Source organism: Nycticebus coucang, chromosome 18, assembly GCF_027406575.1.
Source record: "Nycticebus coucang isolate mNycCou1 chromosome 18, mNycCou1.pri, whole genome shotgun sequence".
Classification (NCBI taxonomy): Eukaryota; Metazoa; Chordata; class Mammalia; order Primates; family Lorisidae; genus Nycticebus; species Nycticebus coucang.
In genome coordinates this window covers 21,451,698-21,479,454 of record NC_069797.1, presented here as the reverse complement: position 1 = coordinate 21,479,454, position 27,757 = coordinate 21,451,698, and the positions used below count along the sequence as shown (strand labels likewise).

General features: G+C 47.5%; 2 protein-coding genes across 8 annotated transcripts in view; one reads left to right on the top strand and one right to left on the bottom strand.

The window, feature by feature from the left end:
• TP53 (tumor protein p53) overlaps window positions 1–10,455 on the bottom strand; it is a 25,521-nt gene extending 15,066 nt beyond the window's left edge. The window contains exon 1 of one of the 2 annotated variants that reach the window (XM_053569948.1): window positions 10,323–10,455. The gene's annotated coding sequence lies outside the window, so the exon portion shown is untranslated. The remainder of the gene's footprint in view (window positions 1–10,322) is intronic. The other variant, XM_053569949.1, reaches the window with a different exon arrangement.
• On the top strand, window positions 10,407–27,757 carry WRAP53 (WD repeat containing antisense to TP53). 6 transcript variants are annotated; one of them, XM_053569936.1, is made up of 11 exons: window positions 10,407–10,538; window positions 11,752–12,071; window positions 12,226–12,324; window positions 12,588–12,699; window positions 23,919–24,007; window positions 24,205–24,295; window positions 24,401–24,533; window positions 25,209–25,417; window positions 25,612–25,715; window positions 25,867–26,001; window positions 26,129–26,390. In XM_053569936.1, the coding sequence occupies exons 2-11, from the start codon at window positions 11,761–11,763 to the stop codon at window positions 26,373–26,375; spliced, it is 1,530 nt and encodes a 509-aa protein (XP_053425911.1). In that variant the 5' UTR covers window positions 10,407–10,538; window positions 11,752–11,760; the 3' UTR covers window positions 26,376–26,390. The 6 variants fall into 6 exon arrangements, with proteins under 6 accessions (XP_053425911.1, XP_053425912.1, XP_053425910.1 ...); XM_053569937.1 differs by lacking the exon at window positions 10,407–10,538 and adding an exon at window positions 11,272–11,427; XM_053569935.1 differs by lacking the exon at window positions 10,407–10,538 and adding an exon at window positions 11,437–11,665.

Genomic DNA, 27,757 nt, shown 5'->3' with positions numbered 1-27,757 from the left:
TCACTTTACCGCCTTCAGTAGAGTGCCATGATGTGACAGGACTCACAGCAATCTCTAGCTCTTGGGCTTCTGCGATTCTCCTGCCTCAGCCTCCGAGCAGCTGGGATTACAGGCGCCCGCCACAACACCCAGCTATTTTTTGGTTGCAGTTCATCCGGGGCTGGGTTTGAACACGCCACCCTCGGTATATGGGGCCGGCACCCTACTCACTGAACCACAGGCACCACCCAACATTTTAGTTTTCAATGTAGTGCTCTTGCCCATCTTTTGTTAAATTAATCCCTGAATATGTCAAAATTTTGGATGCTAGTATAAATGGTATTTTTTTTGGTGGTTTTTGGCCGGGGCTGGGTTTGAACCCGCCACCTCCGGCATGTGGGACCGGCGTCCTACTCCTTGAGCCACAGGTGCCGTCCATAAACAGTATTGTTTTAAAGTTATTTTCCAACTTTGGACTCAATAGTTGCTAGTATATAAAAATATAATTTTGCAGTTGGTCCTCTACTTCTGTGGGTTCCCCATTTGCAGATTCAGTGAACCAAAAGAAAATATTGGGGAGAAACAAAAGGAGGATTGTGTCTGTACTAAGCAAGTACAGACTTTTTTTGGTCATCATTCTCTGAACAATGCAACAATTTACATTGTACTAGGCTAAAAAAGAAAAAAAATACATTGATTAGGTATTATAAGTACTCTAGAGACAATTTAAAGTATGTGGGAGGATATGTGAAGGCTGTATACAAATAATGTCTCATTTTACATCTGGGACTTGAGTACTCCCAGATTTTGATATGGGGAAATGTCCTGGAACCAATCTCCTACAGATACTGGAGGATGACTATATGTTGCCCTTGTAACCTGCAACCTTGCTGTATTTACTTATTAGTTCTGCTAGCCTATTATGAATTTTCCATTAGAACTTTTATTTTTTTGAGACAGAGTCTCACTTTGTCACCCTCAGTAGAGCGCTATGGCGTTACAGCTCACAGCAACCTCAAACTCTTGGGCTTAAGAGATTCTCCTGGGGCTTGGCACCTGTGGCTCAAGCAGCTAAGGCACCAGCCACGTACACCTGAGCTGGGGGGTTCGAATCCAGCCCTGGCCCGCCAAACAACAATGAAGGCTGCAACCAAAAAACAATAGCCGGGCATTGTGGCAGGCACCTGTAGTCCCAGCTACTTGGGAGGCTGAGGCAGGAGAATCGCTTGAGCCCAGGAGTTGTAAAGCCACGGCACTCTGCCCAGGGTGACAGCTTGAGGTTCTGTCTCCAAAAAAAAAAAAAAAAAGAAGAGATTTTCTTGGGTGGTGCCTGTGGCTCAAAGGGGTAGGGTGCCAGCCCCATATGTCCATATGCTGGAGGTGGCGGGTTCAAACCCAGCTCAGCCAAAATCTGCAAAAAAAAAAAAAAAAAAAAAAAGATTCTCTTGCCTCAGCCTCCCAAGTAGCTGGGACTACAGGTGCTTGCCACAACACCCAGCTATTTTTGTTTTTGTTGTTGAACTTGTCATTGTTGTTTAGCTGGCTGGGGCCAGGTTTGAACTTGCCAGCCTGTTGTCTGGCACTGTAACCACTGTGCTACAGGTGCCGAGACAGGGCTGGGTGTGAACCTGCCACCTCTGGTATATGGGGCCAGCACCCTACTCCTTGAGTCACAGGTGCCACCCAACTGTTCTTTTTTGTAAAAAGGCTTGTCAATAGCCAGGCGTTGTGGTAGGCGTCTGTTGTCCCAGCTACTCGGGAGGCTGAGGCAAGAGAATCGCCTAAGCCCAGGAGTTGGAGGTTGCTGTGAGCAGTGTGACGCCAGGGCACTCTTACCAAAGGTGACAAAGTGAGACTCTGTCTCTACAAAAAAAAAAAAAAAAAAAAGAAAGAAAAAGAGGCTTGTCAAGTGAAGTAGTGGGTGGAGAAGGAAGAATGTTGGTTTAACATTCAAAAATTGGCTTGTCATAATTAGTTGTAAACACTACTACACTCGAACCAGCCTATTCCTTTCTAATCATTATGCTTTTTATTTATTTTTTTCTTGCCTGGTAGGACCTCCAGTATGGTGTCAAAATGGTGCTAGTCAAATCCTGTCCTAGCTCCTGTCCTAGAGGAAAGGCATTCAGGTCTTCACCATTATGTATATTGGTAATGCTATCTTGATTATGGTTGCTGTTTTATCAGATTAGGAAAGTTTCCAGGGCGGTGCCTGTGGCTCAAGGAGTAGGGCACCGGTCCCATATGCCGGAGGTGGTGGGTTCAAACCCAGCCCTGGCCAAAAACTACGAAAAAAAAAAAAAGGAAAGTTTCCTTTTTCTCCTTTGCTAGGAGGTTGGTTGGTTTGAAATCACGAATAGATGTTGAATATCATTAACTGCTTTTTTTGCATCTGTTGAAATGATCATAGGATTTTTATCCTTCAATCTGTTAATGTAGGGAATTACACAACTGATTTTTGAAATTTTTTTCTCTTTTTCCTTTTTGAGACAGAATCTCATTCTATTGCCTTGGCTAGAAAGCACTGGTATTGCAGCTCATTGCAGCTTCAAACTCCTAGGCTCAAGAGATACTCCTGAGTAGCTGGTGCTACAGGCTCTTGCCACCAGGCGCAGATAATTTTTCTATTTTTTTTGTGGAGACAGGATCTTTTTTTTTTTTTTTTTGTAGAGACAGAGTCTCACTTTATGGCCCTCGGTAGAGTGCCGTGGCCTCACACAGCTCACAGCAACCTCCAACTCCTGGGCTTAAGCGATTCTCTTGCCTCAGCCTCCCGAGTAGCTGGGACTACAGGCGCCCGCCACAACGCCCGGCTATTTTTTTTGGTTGCAGTTCAGCCGGGGTCGGGTTTGAACCCGCCACCCTCAGCATATGGGGCCGGCGCCTTACCGACTGAGCCACAGGCGCCGCCCTAAAGTGCATTTCTTTTTTTTTTGGTTTTTTTTGGCCGGGGCTGGGTTTGAACCCACCACCTCTGGCATATGGGACCGGCGCCCTACTCCTTGAGCCACAGGCGCCGCCCGGAGACAGGATCTTGTTATATTGCTCAGGCTAGTCTCAAACTCCTGGCCTCAAGCTGTTCTCTCCCTTGGCCTTCCAAAGTGCTGGGGTGATGGTGTACGCCATCACGCCCAGCCAATTTTTTGAATGTTAAATCAACAACGCAATCCTGGGATACTCTACTTGGTCAGGATGTCTTTATCCCTTTTATACATTACCAGGTTTGGTTTGCTAAAATTTGTTAACATTTTGATATATATGCTAACAGAGAACATTGGTCTAAATCAATGGTTCTCAATCTTCCTAATGCCGCAGCCCTTTAATACAGTTCCTATGGGTCACCACCCACAGGTTGAGAACTGCTAGTCTAAATCTTCTTTTCTTGTAATGTTTTGGTATCAGGATTATGGAGACCTCACAAAATGAGTTGGGAAAAGTTCCTCTATTTTCTGAAAGTTTATGTAAGATTGGTTATTGTTTTTTCCTCAAATGTTTGAAGAGAGCAAAGAATAGGAGACAAAGAGAAGATAGCACTAAGATGGTACACCTAAATAACAACCGTACGATTAAAATTAAAAGTGATTCAGGGGCGGCACCTGTGGCTCAGTCTGTAAGGCACCGGCCCCACATACCGAGGGTGGCGGGTTCAAGCCCAGCCCCGGCCGAACTGCAACAACAACAAAAAATAGCCGGGCATTGTGGCAGGTGCCTGTAGTCCCAGCTGCTTGGGAGGTTGAGGCAAGAGAATTGCTTAAGCCCAGGAGTTGGAGGTTGCTGTGAGCTGTGTGATGCCATGGCACTCTACCCAGGGCCATAAAGTGAAACTCTTTTTTTTTTTTTTTTTTTGTAGAGACAAAGTGATTCAGAGGAGACAGGAAGGCAGGAAGGCTATTTAATAAATAGAGCTAGAATATTAGATATTCACAGGTGGCACCTGTGGCTCAGTGAGTAGGGCCCTGGCCCCATATACAGAGGGTGGCAGGTTTGAACCCAGCCCCGGCCAAACTGCAACAAAAAAATAGCTGGGTGTTGTGGCAAGTGCCTATAGTCCCAGATACTTGGGAGGTTGAGGCAAGAAAGAAAAAAAAAAAGAAAGAAAGAAAATTAGATATTTACACAAGAAACAAACCAACCAGAGCACTGACCCCTACACCTCATACTATAAGCAAAAATTAAATAATAATACATCATAGACTTTAGTGGAAAACCTAAAACTATAAAGGTTCTAAAAGAAAATATCTTTGTGACCTTGGGATAAAAAAAGATGACCATAACCAGGACATTGCAAATACTGAACATAAAAGAAAAAAATTATAAACCTGCCTCTCTTATTATATTGTTAAGCAAATAGGCAAGCAACAAATTAGAATATTTACAACACAAGAGGACTTGTATTTACAAGAGGACTTGTATCCAGAAGTACTCTCACAATTGAATAATAAAAATAAAAACTCCAAATAACAGGCAAAAGGCTTGAAAAGCCACTTCACATATGAAATATGAATGGCCAATAGGCACATGAGAAACTGCTGGGCATTGTTAGTCAACAAAGAACTGTAAATTAAAGCACAAAGATATACATTAGAAAATCTAACACCAGGCTGTGCCTAAGCTCAGTGGGCAGGGTACCAGCCACATACATGGGGCCTGGTGGGTTCGAACTGGGACCCGGCCTGCTAAAACAACAATGAAAATGCAACAACAGGGCAGTGCCTGTGGCTCAAAGAGGTAGGGTGCCGGGCCCATATGCTAGAGATGGCAGGTTCAAACCTAGCCCCAGCCAAAAACTACGAGAAAAAAAAAAAAAAAGAAAATGCAATAACAAAAAATAGCCTGGGCATTGTGGCGGATGCTACTTGGGAGGCTGAGGCAAGAGAATTGTTTAAGCCCAAGAGTCTGAGGTTGCTGTGAGCTATGACACCATGGCACGCTACCCAGGGTGACTCTTGAGACAGCTTGAGACTCTGTCTCAAAAACAACAACAACAAAAAAGTCCGGAACAATCACAACTCCTGTATCTTACTAGCTTGAGTGTAGAATGGTACAGATCACTTTGGAAAACTGTTTTTTTTTTTTTTGGAGATAAGAGTCTCACTCTATTCTGGGTAGAGTAGCCGGCATCATCATAGCTCACAGCAACCTCAAACTCTTAAGCCCCAGTGATCTTCCTGCCTCAGCCTCCTGAGTAGTTGGGACTGCAGCCACCAGGTCTGGCTATTCTCCCTCCCCCCACCTTTTTTAATTAGAGACAGGATCTCGCTCTTACTCAGGCTGAAGATGAACTCCTAAGTTCAAGCACTCCATCTGCCTTGGCCTCCCAGAGTGGAAAATTCAGTTTTTGTTTTTGTTTTTTTTTTGAGACCAAGTCTCGCTTTGTTGCTCTTGGGCTTAAGTGATTCTCTTGCCTCAGCCTGCCACAATGCCCAGGTATTTTCAGAGACGGGGTCTCGCTCTTGCTCAGGCTGGTCTCACACCCGAGAGCTTGGAAAATCCACCTGCCTGGGCCTACCAGAGTGTTAGGGGCATGAGCCATAGCACCCGGCTTTGAAAACTCAGTTTCTTAAAAAGTTAAAAATAGGGCGGCACCTGTGGCTCAGTGGGTATGGCACTGGCCCCATATACCGAGGGTGGTGGGTTTAAACCTGGCCCCAGCTGCAACAAAAAAATAACCGGGCATTGTGGCGTGCGCCTGTAGTCCCAGCTGCTCAGGAGGCTGAGGCAAGAGAATTGCCTAAGCCCAGGAGTTGGAGGTTGCTGTGAGCTATGATGCCACAGCACTCTACCAAGGGCAAAAAAGTGAGACACTGTCTCTACAAAGAAAAAAAAAAAAAGTTAAAAATACAGGCGGCACCTGTGGCTCAGTGAGTAAGGCACCGGCCCCATATACCAAGGGTGGCGGATCAACAACAAAAAAATAGCTGGGTGTTGTGGTGGATGCCTGTAGTATCAGCCGAAGAGCTCGAGGTTGCTGTGAGCTGTGACACCACAGCACTCTATGGAAGGTGACAAAGTGAGACTTTGTCTCTTAAAATAAAAAAGTTGGCTCAGCGCCGGTGGCTCAAGCAGTTAAGGCGCCAGCCACATACACCTGAGCTGGCAGGTTTGAATCCAGCCCAGGCCATCAAACAATGACGGCTGCAACCAAAAAATAGCCCGGCATTGTGGCTGGGGCCTATAGTCCCAGCTACTTGGGAGGCAGAGGCAGGAAAATCACTTGAGCCCAGGAGGTTGCTGTGAGCTGTGTTGCCACAGCACTCTACCCAGAGTGACAGCTTGAGGCTCTGTCTCAAAACAAAACAAAACAAAAAAAATTTAAAAATACAGAGTGCTAAAAAAAGTATGCATATTATTAAGAGATGTATTGCTTTTTTGGAGTTGAGTTGAATTATGGTAGCAATAGATAGTATGACATTCTCTCCAAAGAGGTTATTAATCAAATGAATGCTAGAGTCACAATGTGACAGTCAGGACAGTCAAAAGATAATGGCATTAGTTGGGTAATCCTTGGAGGAGTGCAAGATTGTTTAGAAGTGTTACTTGAGGGCGGCGCCTGTGGCTCAAAGGAGTAGGGCACAGGCCCATATACCAAAGGTGGTGGGTTCAAACCCAGCCTCGGCCAAAAACTGCAAAAAAAAAAGAAGTGTTACTTGAAATTTGAGAACGTTGTAGAAGTAGTGACAATGGAAGCTTGTATACAACAGAACCTCCAACATGCCAAGAAACGTACACACTTTGTGATTAAGTTTGAGATGCATGATACTACCTATGATGTACACAAGGGAAGATCCAGGAGGCCTCCCAATGTTTCTCAAGCAGTATTCAGAAGTGTCTGGATGATGATGGTAACCACTTTGAGTATCTCTCGCAATCACAAGTCGAACACAACTTCTATTCACCTTTTGTTACCAGTACATATTGAGTATTATTATTATTATTATTATTCTTTTGAGACAAAGCCTCAAGCTGTCGCCCTGGGTAGTGCTGTGCTGTCACAGCTCACAGCAACCTCCAACTCCTGGGTTTAAGCAATTCTCTTGCCTGAGCCTCCCAAGTAGCTGGGACTACAGGCGCCCGCCACAATGTGCAGACATTTTTTGGTTGTAGTTGTCATTGTTGTTTGGCAGGCCCAGGCTGGATTCAAACCTGCCAGCTTTGGTACATGTGGCTGGCGCCTCAGCCGCTTGAGCTATAGGCGCCTAGCCAACAATTTTTTTCCCCCCAGGACTGGGTTTGAACTCACCACCTCCAGCACATGGGGCCAGCACCCTATGCCTTTGAGCCACAGTCGCCGCCCAACTGAGCCAACATCCTCCCCCGCTCCCCCCCCAGATAAGAGTCTCATTTTGTCACCCAGAGTGCTGAGGCGTCATAGCTCACAGCAACCTCAAACTCTTGGGCTTAAGCAATTCTCTTGCCTTAGCCTCCCAAGGTCTACAAGCACCCGCCACAAATGCCCGGCTATTTTTTTTTTTTTTTGTAGAGACAGAGTCTCACTTTATGGCCCTCGGTAGAGTGCCGTGGCATCACACAGCTCACAGCAACCTCCAACTCCTGGGCCCAAGCGATTCTCTTGCCTCAGCCTCCCGAGTAGCTGGGACTACAGGCGCCCGCCACAACGCCCGGCTATTTTTTGGTTGCAATTTGGCCGGGGCTGGGTTTGAACCCGCCACCCTCGGTATATGGGGCTGGCGCCTTACCGACTGAGCCACAGGCGCCACCCAATGCCCGGCTATTTTTAGAAAATAGCCTCTCACTCTGGCTCAGGCTGGTCTGGAACCTGTGAACTCAGGCAATTCCACCCGCATTGGCCTCCCAGAGTGCTAGGATTACAGGTGAGAACCACCTCACTGGGCCTGAGTATTACAATTTTAATACAACTTTTTCCTTTCTTAAAATGTGCATACTTTTTTTTGGCACCCTCTGCATATCTACGCTTTACTTTTGGGTTGTTTTATTTTATTATTATTATTTTTTGTAGAGACAGAGTCTCACTGTACCGCCCTCGGGTAGAGTGCCCTGGCGTCACACGGCTCACAGCAACCTCTAACTCTTGGGCTTACGCGATTCTCTTGCCTCAGCCTCCGGAGCAGCTGGGACTACAGGCGCCCGCCACAATGCCCGGCTATTTTTTTGTTGCAGTTTGGCCGGGGCTGGGTTTTGAACCCGCCACCCTCGGCATATGGGGCGGGCGCCCTACTCACTGAGCCACAGGCGCCACCCGGGTTGTTTTATTTTTTAATTAATTTTTGTTGTTGTTGTTGCAGTAGTCACTGCTGTGTTTTAGCTGGCGGGGGCCGGTTCAAACCCACCACCCTCGGTATATGGGGCCGGCGCCCTACCCACTGAGCCACAGGCACCGCCCTGGGTTGTTTTTAAGAGATGGGAGTCTCCCTCTGTCCCCTAGTCTGGAGTGCAGTGACTCTATCATAGCTCACCGCAGCCTTGAACTCCTGGGCTCAAGCATTCTCCTGCCAGAGCTTCCCAAAGTGCTTGGATCAGAGGCTTGCGCATAGCGCCCACCTACTATAGCAATTCCACTAAGCATTTATCCAAGAAATATGAAAAAATAATAACAAAAAGAATTGTACAAAAATGTTTATAGCAGCTTTATTTCATAATAACCCCAAACAGGAAACAACTCAAAAGACCATCAAAAAGAGAATGGACACACAATCGATGGAATATACTAAATACAAGCAGAATACGGATACTTGCAACAACGTGGATAAGTTTCAGACGTTATGCTGAATGACAGCAACCCGACAAAAATTTTCTATGAAGCTCTCCAACATGCAAAACGGTTATGGAAATAAAAACGAAGGTGGAGATCGGGGACAGACTAGAAATAGGTGTGAGCAAACGTTTCAGGAATGATGAAAATGTTCTGTATTTAGCTAGGCATTACACGGTGGTTAGTTGCCAAGGCTCATCTACCTGTGCCCTTACTATCTGTCCAATTGCGCTATAACTTCTACCTCGATTCAGAAAAAAGGTGCAGTGCCTGATATACCTGCCTGTGGCGGGTGCATGGTAACAAGGTGCTGAATAAAATAAATGCGCCCTGAGAGATAAAGAAACCAGAACTAAACATGCCAGTCTCGGCTTGGGGGTTACGCGGTCAAGAGAGGGAGGTGCACATAAGGCCTCCCGGCCCACCCACTCCAAGGCCCGCCCCTTCCTCTTTCAGGACGTTCACTCTGCGTCTGGAATTGGAATGGCCCAAAGCACGGTAATACATAATTTGTCTTTCTGACAATCTGACAATTTATCAAACGGCTCCTCATTGCATTCTTTCAAAATGTCATTTTCAAATGTACCCATTTTTTGAAAATACCCAGGGACTGTCTACCGCACACTTTTTTTTACCCTGTCTCACATAATGGTAGAGTCCATCTAGAAGGCAGGCGCCCCGGGAGGGGGTGGAGCACACCATTCAAAGAGGGGGAGGGATGGAGGTTTGCATCAAAACAAATACCCTTTCCTTTGCAAAGGCAATAACTAAGTAATCCATTAGAAATAAAATTAAAAAAAAAAAAGGGAGCAGAGCAGCCGTCCTCTGCAAGTAACAGGAACCAGTCTAAAAGATTTTCCCTTTCTACTCCCCTCTCTTCGGGTGAATAGTAAGCTACTCCCACAAAAAGAAACCGGAAATGCTGCAGCAAGAGGCAGAAATGTAAATGTGGAGCCAAACAATGAGGGGGCTGCTGGGCTCAGAGATCCGGACTATTCTCCTCGGCCTCGCGGGCAAGCCCTTCGTTTAGCACTTCTCACTTACACGGCTGACAGTCTTTAATTGGACTTTTTCCATCTAGCGGAGCTGGGGTCTGGCTGGAAAATACACTCCAGGAAGGACAAAGGTCCGGAAGTTGTGGGACCTTAGCTTAGGCTTCCCAGATCGCCCCAAATAATCACTTCGGAATGGAGCTCGGGGTTTCACTAGGATTCCATAGGCTATAAAGTCTCGAATCATAAGTTTCCAAAGTTTCGAGAGTCAAGTCTCAGACCCCCATGCTTTATGCATTGTATCTTCAGGAATTCCCCCAACCGAGGACTGGGAGGGTTTGGGGGTGGGGGGAGAAATACCCCTTAGCCCGGCTCAAGGTTCTCCAAAGTCCCACTCCCCTGCATAGGTGTTCAGCTGGCCCCCAAATCCGCACCATCTATACCCAGGCCTCTCAACATTACATTCCTGTGTTGATCCCCCTAGTCAAGTTTCCATCCTATCTTCCTCAATTCGCTAAGCCCCAACTGCCCCACCCCCCGCGATTCTCCCGAGCTGAAAATACACGGAGCCGAGAGTCGGTGACTCAGAGAGGACTCATAAGACTAAGCCTGGAGCTTACCCAATCCTCAGGGGAGCGTGTCACTGTCCTAGGAACAACGCTCCGAGCCCGGACGCCAGGTGCCCCCGGAGCCCTGCAGCTAACTGCGCCCAGGATGGTGGCTCTGGACTTTTGAGGAGCTCAAAACTTTTACCGCCAGTCTGAGCACATGGGAGGGGAAAATCCCAATCCCAGCAACCCCTGCGAGGCTGGCACAAAGCTGAACAGCCATGACAAGTAAGGGCAAGTAATTCGCCTGTTCGGAGGTGGCAAGGGAAATGGAGAATTGCAGAAAAGGGTGCGGAAAGTCAGGATTCTCGCCGTATTGGTGCTGTTGCTACTAACATTTTGGGGTGGGAAATTCTTAGAGTTGTGAGGGCGGAATTGCTGGAAACCATTTTGGAGGATTCCTGCCACTCACTGTTAAATATGAAAGGTGGAAAGAAGGAAAAAAGATTTGCATTTGCTCTCTCAGCTTGATAGTTTCTTCTCGTTGGCTAAAACGTCACCTTGTGGGAAAGCTTTATTGAATATCCCAACCTAACGTCTTTCCCCAAGTAGTTTATATCATCCCACTATCTTGTTTAATTTCCTTCACAGTCCTTATCATTATCTGACAAGATTTGTTCATTGCTTTCAGTACGCACGAAGCAACGCAAGCCTTATGAGGGTAGAGAACTTGTCTACTGTCTTATTTATTGTTGTATTCCCCCGTGCCTAGTACAGTGCTGGGTAGCAAATAAGAGCTCGATAATAAATGTTTATTGAAAAAAATATATGTTTATTGAATGAATGGAGACATTTCTGGCAAGGTGGCGAACGAGATGCAAAATCTTTAAAATCAAATACAGTGCTAGCGTCCTCTAATGGCGGTGGGAACAGGTGCTTTAAGATTTACCGCGAGAGACGGTACTTCTTGCACTTCTAGGCCAGGCTGGAGCGTTAAGACTACAACTCCCAGTGGCCAGGAGGAACCCTAGGGACAGATGGGAACCGAAACCTATCCTGAGAAGTCTCCATTCTACCTCTTCCGTGGGTGGCCCGCGAAATCTGATCCGGGATGTGGAGGTCCAATCGGAAGGTGGTTCCAAATCTCGCGATAGCCAGTGATTCGTAGCTACCCGTGGTACTAAGGGACGCTGTGCTTCCAAAGTTAGTCGCTCCCTCCCCTCCTTCGCCTGGTGTCTTTGGGGCTTTCTACCCGCTCTTGGGGCTACCAGGAAGAGGAAGGAAGCTACTGGTGGGTTTCCCTAGTGCAGCTTCGGATCCCTGAGAACTTCGAATCCGTCTCGGCCGCTGGGCCGGCCAGCCAGCCGAAAGAGGTTTACTCGGCGGAGGCCAATGTCTGCCGCTCTTCCTCTGAAGTATGAAGATGTTGGAGGAGCAGCTCTTAGCTCCGGACTGCCTTCCTTCAGACCAGGCATCAGCATCAGCCCATCTCTCTCCCCAGGTCTCCCTGATGGATAAAAATACCGACCCTGAACTGATGCCACCCACACCCGATGGGGATGGTCTGCCCCGTATGTCTCCCGTTCCTGTGGCTGGCTCAGCTGTGTCCCAGGAGCTGGGGGAAGGGGACCCAGCTTCTCTCTCCACTCCTCTGGAAACAGAGTCTGGTACTCCTAGTGAATTGAGTCCTCGAATCGGGAAGCAAGAACTTTCTGAAAATGTAAGCCTTCCTGCAGAAGAAACAAACGGGCCAGAGTTGGAGTCTGGAGAAGCCCTGGAGGGTGTGTCTGAGGAAGCTGCTCCTGAGGATGAGAGATACACGTAAGTGGTGATGGCAGCTGACTCTGGAATGTGAGGAGATTGGAAGTGTGAGGTAGACCTTATCCACTGGTCTTCAGCCCCCCTTCTCCAGGCCCATTTCCCTTCTGCTTTGGCGACCCAGGTTTGTTGCCCCCCCCCCCCATCTTCCTTGCAGCACTTGGAACTACAGTTTCTCCCAGTTACCTCGATTTCTCAGTGGTTCCTGGTCAGAGTTCAGCACCCAACCTGAGAACTTCTTGAAAGGCTGTAAGTGGTAAGTGAGGATAATGGGGCAGGGAGATGATCTTCTCTAGGATTTTCTCCTAAAATGCCCCAGTTATCTAGGAGAAGGATCTGCCAGAGGTGGGAGGAGGAGAAGAACCTCTCTTAGACTAAGCTTATATTTCATCTTGGGGTTTGTGTCTTCCATTGTCCTAAAAGACTTAGAGTTTACCTTCCTGAGAGTTAGCCTCAGCCCCTAACCCTACACTTGGAAAGCATGGTCTGTCCAGCTTTCTAACTCTCTCTTATTTCTAGGGCCCCTGATGGTTCCTGCATCTTGACTAATAGTGCTGATAACATCCTGCGGATCTATAACCTACCCCCAGAGCTTTACAATGAGGAGGAGCAAGTAGAATATGCAGAAATGGTAAGGGTAGAGGCTATTCTGCCCTTTCATTAGACTTGGCATGTTTAAGTCCTACATGGAGTTGGAGAAGTATAGTATACGTGCTTTCTGCTCACAAGACAGGACTTGTCATCACCATGAATTTCCATGTGTGGTATTTTCTGCCTTGAATTCTGAAGTCATTTAAAGAGATGTTTGCCCTTTCTAAAGTCAGGAATATATGCTTTTAGTTAGAAAGTAGTGGATTTTTCATGGCAGTATTTTATTTATTTACACTTATTAAATGATTACTAATAGGTATCAATCGCTGTGCTAGGATAAAGTGGTGAACAAGACAGAGGAAACGCTGGTTTGCTTCTCTTGTGTGGGAGATAGACAACAAACATGTAAACCAGTAAATAAGATCATTACAGATTACAATAAATGATCTAAAGGAAATTAACAGAATGAGGAGAGACTAGCTACTTGGGATAAAATGGTCAGGGAGGGGCTCTCTGAAAAGGAGACCAGGGCCCAAAGGATGACAGGGGATCAGTCATGTGAAGACCCATGGAAAGAGCCTTCCAGAAAGAGGCAATAATACTACAAAGACCCAGAACTGGTGGCTCATGCCTGTATTCCTCTCTGGGAAGCCAAGGTGGAAGGATCACTTAAGGTCAGGAGTTCCAGACCAGCCTGGGCAAGAGTGAGACCCAATCTCTACCAAAAGTAGAACAGATTAGCTGGCTGTGTGCTTGTATTCCTAGCTACTCGGGAGGCTGAGGCAGGAGGATTGCTTGAACCCAGGAGTTTGAGATTGTAGTGGGCTATGATGGCTTGGGGAAGGGTGATGTCAGGAGGCATGGAGAGATGTGGATGGATTTGAAGTATATTTGGTGGGGCTTAAAGATCCATTGGATGTGGAGATGCAGAGCAGAAAGCAATGGAGGTTAATTTCCAGGGTGGAACAGCTTACTTAGAGGAGGAAACAGATATGAATAGATAATGTATAGAAGTCAGGGATTTTATATTTATTTATTTATTTTGAGACAGAGCCTCAAGCTGTTGCCCTGGGTAGAGTGCTGTGGCATCACAGCTCATAGCAAACTCCAACTCCTGGGCTTAAGCCTCTCTCCTACCTCCGCCTCCCAAGTAGCTGGGACTACAGGTGCCCGCCACAACACCCAGCTATTTTTTTGGTTATAGCAGTGATTGTTCTGCGGGCCCGGGCTGGATTCGAACCCACCAGCTCAGGTGTATGTGGCTGGCGCCTTCGCTGCTTGAGCCACAGGCACCGAGCCTGTTTATTTATTTATTTATTTATTGCAGTTTTTGGCCGGGGCTAGGTTTGAACCCGCCACTTCCAGTATATGGGGCTGGTGCCCTACTCCTTTGAGCCACAGGTGCCGCCCTAAAAGTCAGGGATTTTAGGTACACTGAATGTGAAATGTAAAGCTAAGGGGAGTGATTGGGGCAGGTGATATATACTTTGAGAAGTAGGAGAGCATGTACATGGTATCTCATATCTTTTTTTTTTTTTTTTAGCACATGGAAGATATTGGTCACATCTTTTTTTTTTTTTAATTTATTTTATTTTTTATACTTTTTTTTTTTTTTTTTGTAGAAACAGAGTCTCACTGTACCGCCCTCGGGTAGAGTGCCATGACGTCACATGGCTCACAGCAACCTCCAGCTTCTGGGCTTAAGCGATTCTCTTGCCTCAGCCTCCCGAGCAGCTGGGACCACAGGCGCCTGCCACAACGCCCGGCTATTTTTTTGTTGCAGTTTGGCTGGGGCTGGGTTTGAACCCGCCACCCTCAGCATATGGGGCCAGCACCCTACTCACTGAGCCACAAGCGCTGCCCTTTTATACCTTTTTTTTTTTTTTCTAGAGACAGAGTCTCACTTTATGGCCCTCGGTAGAGTGCCGTGGCCTCACACAGCTCACAGCAACCTCCAACTCCTGGGCTTAAGCAATTCTCTTGCCTCAGCCTCCCAAGTAGCTGGGACTACAGGCGCCCGCCACAACGCCCGGCTATTTTTTGGTTGCAGTTTGGCCGGGGCTGGGTTTGAACCCGCCACCCTCGGTATATGGGGCCGGCGCCTTACCCACTGAGCCACAGGTGCCGCCCCTTTTATACCTTTTTTATTTATTTATTTATTTATTTTGGCTGGGGCTGGGTTTGAACCCGCCACCTCTGACATATGGGGCCCGTGCCCTACTCCTTATTTATTTATTTTTTGTTGAGACAGTCTCTGTTACCAACCTGGAGTACTGTGGTGTGATCATAGTTCACTATAGCTTCGAACTCCTGGGCTCAAGTGATCCACCTTGGCTTCCCAAAGTGTTGGGATTACAGGCATGAGCCATTGCACCTGGCCTGCATCTAATGTCTTGAGAAGTGATTCCATCTCAGGAGAGAGTGTTGATAGAGAAGAAGACCCAAGCAGAGCCCTAAAGCATATAGAGATGGAGGCAGAGAGTCATGACTAATGTTGCTGAGTGAAGCGAATTTAGAGAATGACCCAAGAGGGCATTAGTAACCTTGATAGAAATACTTTCAGAGGAGCAATAGAGGCAGAAGCATTAGAGTAGGTGGAAGAAAAAGTGTAGACAATAATTTGGAGAAGTTTTGCTGTGAAAGTGAGCCAGGAGATGGATGCAGGCATGGATGCTATGGGATGCTTCTGTGATGTCAGGAAAAGCCTTGTAAAGACCGAGGAATTGATGTTTTGGGGAGGAATAACAAAGACCGTCCATGGCTAGGTGAGGACAAGATCTAGAGCACAATGGAGAACTTGGCTTTGATAGGCACAGACTCCTTACTTGTGGGAAGAAAGGAGGAGGAACATTCAGTGACTGTTTGATGATTAGAAGATTTGGGGGTTTCTGTCTCTCGGCTTCTGTAATCTCAGGGGAGCATAAATTGAGGGGTTTTTTTATTTTTTTTTAGATGGAATCTCACTTTGTCCCTCAGTAGAGTGCCATGGTGTCATAACACACCACAATCTCAAACTCTTGGGCTCAAGCAAACCTTTTGCCTCAGCCTCCCAAGTAGCTGGGACTATAGGTGCGTGCCTCAATGCCCGGCTAGTTTTTAGAGATGGGGTCTCACTCTAGCTCAGGCTGGTCTCAAACCCATGAGCTCAAGTGATTTGCCTCCCATGGCCTCCCAGAGTGCTAGGACTACAGGCAAGAGCCACCGAACCTGGCCCCTAAATTGAGGTTTTTAGCTGAAGAAAAGTCTATGCAGAGAGCAGAAGATATGAGATGATCTGTTCTAGTGAGTGGAAAATCAAACCACCAAAGGGTGGCACCTGTGGCTCAAAGGAGTAGGGCGCTGGCCCCATATGCCTGAAGGGGTATGTCAGTCAGGGACTGAAAGATGAAACACATTTTGGTTGAGCACATTCTATATACCAAGCCCTGTTTTAGGATCTGGGGATTAGTCAGGAAAAAAACAAAGTCTTTGTTCTGTGAAACTTGTATTCTAGTGTGGGAAATAGGAAATGAATAACAAAATAAAAAATATATCTGACAAATGCCATGAGGAAAAATAAAGCAGGGAAGAAAGGATTGAGAAGGTAAATTGCAATTTTATTTTATTATGTATTTATTTACTTTTGAGACAGAGTTTCACTTTGTCACCCTCGGTAGAGTGCTGTGGCATTATCATAGCTCACAGCAACCTCAAACTTTTGGGCTCAAGCGATCCTCTTGCCTCAGTTTTTCTGTTTTTTTTTTTTTTTTTTTTAGAGACAGAGTCTCTGTAGCCTTCGGTAGAGTGCTACAGAGCTCAAAAAATAGCCAGGCATCATAGCTCACAGCAACCTCCAACTCCTGGGCTTACGCGATTTTCTTGCCTCAGTCTCCCAAGTAGCTGGGACCACAGGCGCCTGCCACAACACCTGGCTATTTTTTATTACACTTTGGCCAGAGCTGGGTTTGAACCCGTCACCCTTGGTATATGGGGCCCGTGCCCTACTCACTAAGCTACAGGCACCACCCAGTTTTTCTGTTTTTACGAGAGACAGGATCTCGTTCTTGTTTAAGCTGGTCTCAAACTCCTGAGCTCAGACAATCCACCAGCCTTGGCCTCCCAGTCTAGGATTATAGGCATGAGCCACCTTGCCCCGTGTTGAATTGCAATTTTAAAAGGGATAATGGGATAATGCCTGTGGCTCAAGGAGTAGGGCACCGGCCCCATATACCGGAGGTGGCGGGTTCAAACCCAGCCCTGGCCAAAAACTGCAAGTGGGGAGGAGGATGTTTTCGGGCAGTGCCTGTGGCTCAAAGGAGAAGGGCGCTGGCCCTGTGTATATATACCTGAGGATATATACTGGAGGTTGCAGGTTCAAACTTGGCCCTTGCCACAAAAAAAAAAAGAGATGATGGGGAAGACCTCGTTAAGTAAGGTGACATCTGAGAATAGACCTGAAGGAAGTAAGGGAGTGAACCAAGTTGATACACCTAGTGGAAGACTGTACTAGGCAGGAAAATAACAGCAATTACACAGGTACTTGGGCAGTGCCTATGGCTTAGAGGGTAGGGCGCCAGCCCCACATACTGGGGCTGGCAGGTTCCAACCTGGCCCTGGCCAAACTGCAACAACAACAAAAAAATAGCCAGGCGTTGTGGCAGGCACGTGTAGTCCCCAGATACTTGGGAGGCTGAGGCAAGAGAATCGACTAAGCCCAGGAGTTGGAGGTTGCTCTGAGCTGTGATGCCGTGGTACTCTACTGAGGGTGATAAACTGAGACTCTGTCTCTTTCTATATACTTTTTTTTTTGTTATTGCTTTCTTTCTTTCTTTCTTTTTTTTTTTTTTTCGTAGAGACAGAGTCTAACTTTATGGCCCTCAGTAGAGTGCCATGGCCTCACACAGCTCACAGCAACCTCCAACTCCTGGGCTTAGGCGATTCTCTTGCCTCAGCCTCCTGAGTAGCTGGGACTACAGGCGCCCGCCACAACGCCCGGCTATTTTTTTGGTTGCAGTTTGGCCGGGGCTGGGTTTGAACCCACCACCCTCGGTATATGGGGCCGGCGCCTTACCAACTGAGCCACAGGCGCCGCCCGAGACTCTGTCTCTTAAAAAAAAAAAGAATGAAAACAGGGCTTGGTGCCCATAGCACAGTGGTTATGGCGCCAGCCACATGCACTGAGGCTGGCTGGTTCGAGCCCAGCCTAGGCTAGCTAAACAACAATGACAACTGCAATAACAACAACAAAAACAAAAAATAGCTGGGCATTGTGGCATGCTCCTGTAGTCCTAGCTACTTGGGAAGCTGAGGCAAGAGAATCGCTTAAACCCAAGAATTTGAGGTTGCTATGAGCTGTGATACCATGGTACTCTACTGAGGGTGACATAGTGAGACTGCCTCAAAAAAAAAAAAAGAATGAAACAAGTTTCTTTGGGCAAAGAGATGGTGAACCAGGACAAAGTCTCAGTATATGGGGGGGCTGTGTGACAAAAAGAGGGTTGTCTAGTCTGATGGCAAGAAATGCAGAGGAGCTGGGGTTTGGGCAGCATGGTGACACCTATCTACCTCATGTCTTTGTAGAATGTACTAGGGAGGGCTATCTCACCTTGAGAGGACCGGGGGGGGGGCAGCCATGGCCAGGTAAGTCCACATGTGCAAATAGAGCATTCTGAGGAGAAGATGAAAAATACAGGGGGGTTTAGATCCTAGATTAGGAATTTCAGAGACCCAGGTTAAGGATTTGTGAGAGCTGGGAAGAGTGTGTTTGGGGCAGATGAGGGTGTGTGTACAACAGTGTATAGGACCTGGTGATACTAGATGATCCAGGAGACTGGGGCTTCTCTAGTGTCTGAGGTTAATGGGACAAGGGTTTAGAAGAAGAGTCTCCATGGCTTCCTAAAGGAAGAAGGATGGCAAATCTCGGGGCTGGTCCTGAATACTAACCTAACATGCAACTCTAAGGGTGGAGGCTACAGACATTGGACTTCTCTGTGCAGGTGGAGAAGCCCAGAGAAGGCATTAGAAGCCCTGGTTCCTAGAATAGAAATTGGTGGTATGTCAGGGCTAGGGAGCTGTGGTGCAGCCATCCTAATAGAGTTCAGGAGCAGAGGCTGTTTCAGTCAGGGACCGTTAGAGGAGATTGTGGAAACGTGGTTGGGGGTTGAGTATTTATTGCACAAACGCATTTAAGAGAAACAGGAATGTTAAAAAGGGAAAAAGTCATCATTACCACTAGAAAATTCAGCCCTTTGAATCTTTCTACACATTTTCTAAGCTCTGTCCAAGTACTGAAGCTTTTATGTAGTTGTAATTCTGTGGTAGATGGTTTTGTATTCTGTCTTTTTCCTTTTAACAATCAAATCCTTAATGCTTTTCTTGGTGGTCCAGTCTTCATAGTTATGATGTTTAATGGTGTATGATATTGCATTGAGTGCTTATGATAATTTCTTACCTCTTCTCTCATTTTGGACATTGGGTTGTTTCCAGGATTTTTATATTATAAATTATTCTTCAGTGAACATCTACATTTATTCTGAGGGATAAGAATAAGAATATTTCTTATTCTTTTTTTTTTTTTCTTTGAGACAGAGTCTTACTTTGTTACCCTTGGTAAAGTGTCCTAGCATCATAGCTCATAGCAACCTCAAACTCTTGGGCTCACAGCAATTTTCTTGCCTCATCCTGCCAAGTAGTTGGGACTATAGGCCCCCACCACAATGCCAGGCTAGTTTTTAAAAACAGGGTCTCGCTGTTTCTCAGGCTGGTCTCCAACTCCTGAGTTCAGGCAACCTACCCACTTCAGCCTCCTAGAGTACTAGGATTATAGGTGTGAGCCACCACACCTGGCCTTGCTCTTTCATCTTTGTAAAAATTTTTCCTTTGAGGCTTATGCTACCTGATCTCTCACTCACTGAGGACGTTGGCACCTTATAGGTTTCCTGTGTACTCCAGTTCCTAGCACTGTTTTGGTGACTTCAGATATTTAAGCATGAAGCCAGGATCCTTTTTCTTTTCCCCTTTTTTTTTTTGGAATAGAGTTTTGCTTTATTGCCCAGGCTGGAGTGCAATAGTGTGATCACATAGCTCACTGCAGTCTCAAACTCCTAGTCACATATGATCTTCCTACCTCAGTCTCCCAAGTAGCTGAGAATACAGATGCATGGCACCATGCCTGGTTATTTTTTCTTTTCTTTTCTTTTTTTTTTTTTTGGTAGAGATGGGGGTGGGGATCTTGCTATATTGCCCAGGCTGGTCTTGAACTCTTGGGCTTAAATGGTCCTCCCACCTCAGCCTCCAAAGTGCTGGGATTACAGGTATGAGCCATTGTACCCCCCAAGTCTCATCTTTTAATCTTCTTCTTCCTAACACCCCATATCCAATTAATTACCAAATCCCATCAAATCTACCTAATCTTTCTAATCCATCCACTTCATTCCAATGCCTCTACTTTAATCCAGGTCTTATTAATTTGAGCCTTATGTTACTGAAGCAGTCTCCTGCCTCCATTTGCTCATTAAGACAGTATTTATCGACTGTCAATTATGCACTAGGTGGTGAGCAAGGCAGACATGATTCCTGCCTCTTGGAGAGGTATAATGCAGAGTGAGGAGCATCGAGGGGTCAGGAACATGGGTACCTTGCCTGGCTTGAGGGGTTAGGGAAATATTCCCAGAACAAGCATCTAAGAGACCTGAAGGATGATTAGGATTCACCCAGGAGGAATTCTTGGAGGATGTGAAGGAAGAATGTTCCAGAAGGTACACGTGAAACCCTTGAGGTTGAAAGTATGGAGAGTTTGGCACCTTTTGAGACCTGAGAATCAAAATGACAGGTTATGGAGATTTCAAGGAAGTAAGTAGATGGAGATTAAGCCTAGAGAGGTGGGTCAAGGGTAGAAGCGTGGTAATAGAAAGCTTTGTAAAGAGATTGATTTTATACTGAGGGCTTCGTGTAGTCACTGAAATGTTTTAAGCAGGAGAGTGATGTTATATAGAATTCCAATTTAACAAGATCCCTGGGGCCTCCATGTGGTTGCAAGTATGTAGAGTGGATGGGCAGGTTAGATTATAGGGAGGCCCAGAGAACCAGTAGAGTCTTACAGAAATGCTGGCAAAAGGCAGTAGCTTGTAATGGGATCTTAGGAATAGATTCAGGAGAAACCTACAAGGAGGAATTAGCAAAATTTGGGTTGGACCAGGAGTGGTAAGGGAGTGAAGAACAGTAGGGGGAAAGGCTAGTGTTCAGATTTTAGGCTTGCCAGGTGGCGCCTGTGGCTCAGTGAGTAGGGCGCTGGCCCCATATACTAAGGGTGGCCAATTCGAACCCAGCCCTGGTCAAACTGCAACAAAAAATAGCTGGGTTTTGTGGCATGCGCCTATAGTCCCAGTTACTCGAGAGGCTGAGGCAAGAAAATCACTTCAGCCCAAGAGCTGGAGGTTGCTGTGAGTTGTGACACCACGGCACTCTACTGAGGGCGACAAAGTGACACTCTACCTCTAAATAAAATATATTTCAGGCTTGCAAATTGGGTGTAGAGCCTAGGAGGAACAGCAGGTTTGAAGGTGGCAGATGCTAGGTCTGTTATGGACAAATAGAGTTTGAGGCGCTGGTGGGATATCCAAGCAGAGCTGTCCACCAGGCAATTGGACGTACTTGTTTGGAGTGTAGAAGTCAAGGCTGGATGACATCACCCCAAGGGTCAGCAAATAATTGATGGAGAACTGGTATCCAGACTATTTATAGATTACTTTTTCTTTCTTTCTTTCTTTTTTTTTTTTTTGAGACAGTCTTACTCTGTTGCCCAAGCTAGAGTGCAATGACATCATAGCTCACAGCAACCTCAAACTTCTGGGCTCAAGTGATCCTTCTGCCGTAGCCTCCTGAGTAGCTGGGACTACTGGTGCCCACCATGATGCCCAGCTAATTTTTCTTTTCTTTTTGAGACAGAGTCTCAAGCTGTCACTCTACCCAGGGTAGAGTGGCGTCATAGCTCGCAGCAACCTCCAACTCTTGGGTTCAATCAGTCCTCTTGTCTCAATTTTTCTATTTTTAGTAGAGATGATGTCTCGCTTTTTTGCGCAGGCTGGTCTTGAACTCGTGAGTTCAGGCAGTCCACCCTCCTCAGCCTCCCAGAGTGCTAGGATTACAGGTGTGAGCCACCACACCCAGCCTAATTTTTCTGTTTTTAGTAGAGATGAGGTGGTCTTGTTCTTGCTCAGGCTGGTCTCTGAACTCCTGAGCTCAAGCAGTCTGCCCGCCTTGGCCTCCTAGAGTGCTAGGATTACAAGCATGAGCTACCATGCCCTGCCTATGTATAGATTACCTATATATTAGTAAGAAAGACAGTACCTTAGTATAAAAATGGGCAATAATTATTAAAGGGTGTACCTAAATGGCTAATAAACAAAGAAAAATGTCTAACCTTCCTTATAGTAAGGCTAGCAATGTAAATTTATGCCATAATGAAATGCCATTTCACAATCTTCAAACAGACAAAAATTTAAAAGTCTGGCAATACCAAGAGGATAGAGAGTCACTGCTGGGAGAGAAAATTGGGATGAGGACTTTGGGAAAAAAAATTAACATTGCAGTATCTCATAAAGTTGGCAAAGCACATAGCATAGAGACCAGTAATTTTTTTTTTTTTAGAGAGACAGAGTCTTACTTTGTTGCCCTCAGTAGAATGCTGTGGCGTTACAGCTCACAGCAACCTCCAGCTCTTGGGCTTAGGCTATTCACTTGCCTCAGCCTCCCAAGTAACTGGATCTACAGGTGCCCACCACAATGCCCTGCTATTCTTTTGTTGTAGTTTGGCTGTGGCCAGGTTTGAACCCTCCACCCTCAGTATATGGGGCTGGCGTCCTACTCACTGAGCCATAGGCACTGCCCGGAGACCAGTAATTTTATTTATTTATTTTCTGAGGCAGAGTCTCTTTTTTAAGAGACTCTGTTGCCCTTGGGAGAATGCTGTGGTGTTACACCTCACAGCAAACTCCAACTCCTGGGCTTAAATGATTTTCTGGCCTAAGCCTCCTGAGTAGCTGGGACTACAGGCGCCCGCCACAACACCCGGCTATTTTTTTGTTGTTGTTGCAGTTTGGCCGGGGCCGTGTTTGAACCTGCCATCCTCAATATATGGGGCTGGCGCCCTACTCACTGAACCACAGGTGCTGCCTGAGGCAGAGTCTCTTGCCAAGGCTGGAGTGCCATATCAGACTAGCTCACAGTACCCTCCATGACGTTGCCATGACATCCAGCTAATTCTTTTTTAGTAGAGATAGAATTTTTTTTTTTTTTTTTTGAGACAAAGTCTCACTTTGTCAATCTCGGTAGAGTGCCATGGCGTCACAGCTCACAGCAACCTCCAGCTCTTGGGCTTAGGCGATTTTCTTGCCTTAGCCACAGGCACCCACCACAATGCCTGGCAATTTTGTTGCAGTTTGGTCTGGGGGCGGTGTTCGAACCTGCAACCCTCTGTATATGGGGCTGGGGCCTTACTCACTGAGCCACAGGCGCTGCCCTGAAGATAGGACTTCACTCTCACTCAGGCTGGTCTTGAACTCCTGAGCTGAAGGGATCCTCCTACCTGGGCCTCCCAGAGTGCTAGGATTATAGGCCCACCACACCCAACCAATTGGTTGATTCTTTCTCTGTGTTGGGATATTTTTGTTTCTTCTTAAGTATTTAAAAAGAAAAAGTATGAATCTATATGGTTTTTAGTATCCTAAATCTGACATTAAAATCTAAGTTAACTGGCTCGGCACCCATAGCACAGTGGTTATGGCGTCGGCCACATACACTGAGGCTGGTGGAAGTTAACTCTTTAAACACTGAAATAAGGATTCTATTCTTTTGTTTGCTTTTTTTTGAGTCAGAGTCTCACTGTGTCACCTCAGTAGAGTGCTGTGGTGTCACAGTTCATGGCAACCTCAAACTGTTGGGCTCAAGCGATTCTCTTGCCTCAGCCTCCCAAGTAGCTGGGACTACGGGTGCCTGCCAGAACACCTGGCTATTTTTTGTTGCAGTTGTCATTATTGATTAGCTGGCCCAGGCTAGGTTCGAACCTTCCACCTTTGGTGTATGTGGCTGGCGCTGTAACTACTGTGCTACAGGCTCTGAGCCAAGGATTCTATTCTTTATATATACCCCGCCTACTTTCTCCTACCTGGTTGTTTAAGTGCCAACAGATAGTCTTCCTCTGCACCATAAAACTGCTAGCAGCATGAGTCTATGACTCCTTTCCCCCCTTAGTAACCCAGGTATCCCCATATCTCTGTCCAGGCTCCTGTCCTTCGAATGGTGGAAGGTGATACCATCTATGATTACTGCTGGTATTCTCTGATGTCCTCAACACAGCCAGACACCTCCTAGTAAGTGATGTCTTTTGCCTCCCTGCTGTCCAGTTTAGGGCCCTCTTAAGAGAGTCAGGGTCTGCCAGGAACCTTAAGGGACCTTAGATGGAGAACTGTTCAGTGTGCCCTTCAGATGGGAGCTGAGAGGGCTGGTCAGTTGGCTTTCTCCCCTTCCTTTGACAGCACCAAGCCCTCAGTGTTCATGTCTCTCTCAGCGTGGCCAGTAGCAGCCGAGAGAACCCGATTCACATCTGGGATGCATTCAATGGAGAGCTCCGGGCTTCCTTTCGCTCCTACAACCACCTGGTATGGATCTCTAAACCAGCCCCAGGGCTCTTCCTGGCCCAGCTCTCCTTCCTTGAGGACAGCTGAGCCTTTATAAGGTCTGTTTCAGCCCTTTCCTGCTCCTAGGATGAGCTGACAGCAGCTCATTCACTCTGCTTCTCCCCGGATGGCTCCCAACTCTTCTGTGGGTTCAACCGGACTGTGCGTGTCTTCTCCACATCCCGGCCCGGCCGAGACTGTGAGGTCCGAGCCACGTTTGGTAAGCATCTGTGCCTCCAAGCGAGGATGAAAGGGAAAGTGCCATCTGCACAGGAACCTATGTGAGCCAGGAGGCCACTGTGGGGTTTTGCCTCTTCTTTTTTTTTTTTTTTGAGACAGAGCCTCGAGCTGTGGCCCTGGGTGACTGCTGTGGCATCACAGCTCACAGCAACCTCCACTCCAACTCCTGGGCTCAAGTGATTCTCCTACCTCAGCCTCCCAAGTAGTTGGGACTACAGGCGCCTGCCACAACGCCTGGCTGTTTTTTGATTGCAGCCGTCATTGTTGTTTGCCAGGCCCGGGCTGGATTCGAACCCGCCAGCTCAGGTGTATGTGGCTGGCGCCTTAGCCGCTTGAGCTACAGGCACTGAGCCTTGCCTCTTCTTTAGTATGGCCTGAGATGAAGCTGATTCCATTTTCCTGTAGGTCTTCAGCTATCCATGCCTTCAAGGAAAAACTGGGATTTAAGAGGGATAATGTGGAACTTGGGCAGTTAGGTTATTTGAGAGGATAGAAAGATGTGGGGATTTTCATCTTATTTGTGACAAACAGGGTAGGGAAGATGTGGAGTTCCAGCACTTTGGTGCTGGGATCGGAGACAGAAGTGATTCTCTGCTTGGCCTGATTAATGCCAGGTGCCATTGCCTCTTCCCCACTTTGCTCCTTTCTTCTCTAGCGAAAAAGCAGGGCCAGAATGGCATCATCTCCTGCATAGCCTTCAGCCCAACCCAGCCCCTCTATGCCTGTGGCTCCTATGGCCGCTCCCTGGGTCTGTATGCCTGGGATGATGGCTCCCCTCTTGCCTTGCTGGGAGGGCATCAAGGAGGCATCACCCACCTCTGCTTTCACCCTGATGGCAACCGGTTCTTCTCAGGAGCCCGCAAGGTAGGAGACACATCCTGAGAGCCCAAATCTGGCACGTAGTAGAACAGGAGCAGGGATGTAGTCTGGAATGTGTTGAGGGATAGAGGATGGGGGAAGAAAATCAACCTAAACTAAAGGAGTGCCTTAGACCTTGAGGGAGGCAGGGATGTCCCAGGGCCAGGGTAAAAGTCCAGGGTGCTGTTCTGTGTCTTCAGGATGCTGAGCTTCTGTGCTGGGATCTCCGACAGCCTGGTCACCCACTGTGGTCTCTGAGTCGAGAAGTGACCACCAATCAGCGCATCTACTTCGATCTGGATCCGTGAGTGCTGTGGCTTCTTCCTGCCCAGGGCCCTGATGCCCCCCAGCAATGTCAGAGCCCAGCAGTAGAGTCCCAGCCCCTGGTTGAGGGGTTCTTGCCCCGGGGATGATGCCTCTATGTCAGCAAGTCTCTCTTCTCTCCTCTCTCTCAGGATTGGGCATTTCCTAGTGAGTGGCAGCACTACTGGGGCTGTGTCTGTGTGGGACACCAGCGGGGCTGGGGACGATGGGAAGCCAGAACCAGTGCTGAGCTTTCTGCCTCAAAAGGACTGCACCAACGGAGTGAGGTCCTCAGTTCTGTTCCATATACCTTGGGGCTTGGGTTGGGGAGGAAGGAAGAAGGTGAGTCCCCTAGGGAGTAAGAGAGAGCATCTGCGTTTAGGTTGCTGATAGCTGCTCCATCTCTCCTTCTAGCCTGCATCCTAGCCTGCCTCTGCTGGCCACTGCTTCTGGTCAGCGTGTGTTTCCAGAACCCACAGAGAGTGGAGACGAAGGGGAGCAGGAGCTGGACCTTCCCTTGTTCTCCATGCGCCAAGTCCACCTTGAATGTTGCCTTCAACTCTGGTGGTGTGTGGGGGGTGCAAATAGCAGTGTCCCTGATGATCACCATGTGGAGGAGGGACAAGGAGGGGTTGGGGGAGGTGAAGATGGGCTTATATAAAGAGGTTTTATGATACTAAAGTCTTCGTGTCTCTTTGGGGAGGCAAATGACTGAGGTGGGGATGGGCAAGGAGACTCGTGGGCTCCCTTGTCCAGCTGCAGTGGGGATTGGCATATTGTTCCTGAAAGCTGGGATTGAGAGGTGGGACTAGGCAGGAGCCAATGGGATGGCTGAGGTTGGTGTGAAGTCAAGTGGGTGGGGGTAGGGCTCCATGCCATTGACTGGTTGGTTGCTAGGCAACTTGGTAAACTGAAGGGGGGAACCTGTTTGAAATCTCACTCCCAAGGTGGGGGCAGCAGGGGTCAGGGTGAGCAGGGCTGAGCAGGAGTGGCAGGAGCTCTGTGTCAGACTGTTGGGTGTGACTGTGTGAGACTGTGCAGACAGTGACAGACAAGATGCCTGCTCCCTCCTCTGAACGCTATTTACCATCATTCAGCAGCAGACGGACACAGCTCTGGGGGAAGGGGAGCAGGAGCAGTCCCTTCCCCTGGACTCCCCCAGGAGGCAGATAACCCAGTGGCCAAAGTCAAGGACACACGAGAGTAAAGGTTCTAAAAAATACAGATGTCACATGCAGGTGTGGCTGTGTGACACAGGACAGGCTGAGGGTCTTATTCATTCAGCAGCTGTTGCTGGTCTCCTTGTTTCTCCATTTCAGGGGTGGGGGGTGAATATGGCATTTGACGTAGTGACTCCTCCCTCTCCCCCTCCCATACCTTGCTAAACACTGAGAATGGGGGGACTTTGAAGAGATACTGTCAGCAGGGGATGAGATTTTGGATGTCCTAATCAAAGGCAAGGGACAAAAGGCCTGTGGAGGCTTGAGAGGGAAGGAGAGGAATGTGGCCCCTGCCCAGAGGTGCTGAAAGCCAGGTTCTTACACCCAAAAAGGCAACTCCTCCCTTCCCCCAGGATAATTGGAAACAGCCCTTCGTGCTGCTGGGGTTTGGGGTTGTAGGTACTTTCTTTCCTCTCTCAACCCCACTTCTCCCCACCTCACCCCCCAACATCTAAGAAGGGCCACAGTTTGCTTCCTAATCTCTTGCCTTTCACCTGACCCCACAGATAACAGTAAAGGGTCCTGGGAGCTGTGACAGAAAAGAACCCAGGAGCCAGAATTGAACAGCCTAGGTTTGGTTTCCAGCTGTATCCCAGACTTCTGTGTGACCTTGGGCAAGTCATGAGGCCTCTGAGCCTCAGTTTCTTAGTCACTACAATGGGATCGTTAGCTCTGTCCCTCCCACTTCACACAGGTAGTGGTGATGATCAATTCAGCTGCACTTTGTTAAGTGCCAAGCCTTCAAGGTTATTTTTCTCTCCAGACCTCTGGGAGCAGCGGCGTTGTTTTGGAGTAAGAGAAGGTGGCGGCTGCAGGAGCAAAA

Excerpts from the sequence above, each read along its gene's own strand:
- WRAP53 (XM_053569934.1), top strand. The coding sequence starts at position 11,668 with ATGAAGATGTTGGAGGAGCAGCTCTTAGCTCCGGACTGCCTTCCTTCA. Across the intron at positions 24,296-24,400 it reads TTCGCTCCTACAACCACCTG|GATGAGCTGACAGCAGCTCA; the intron begins GTATGGATCTCT and ends TCCTGCTCCTAG. Across the intron at positions 25,418-25,611 it reads TCTTCTCAGGAGCCCGCAAG|GATGCTGAGCTTCTGTGCTG; the intron begins GTAGGAGACACA and ends CTGTGTCTTCAG.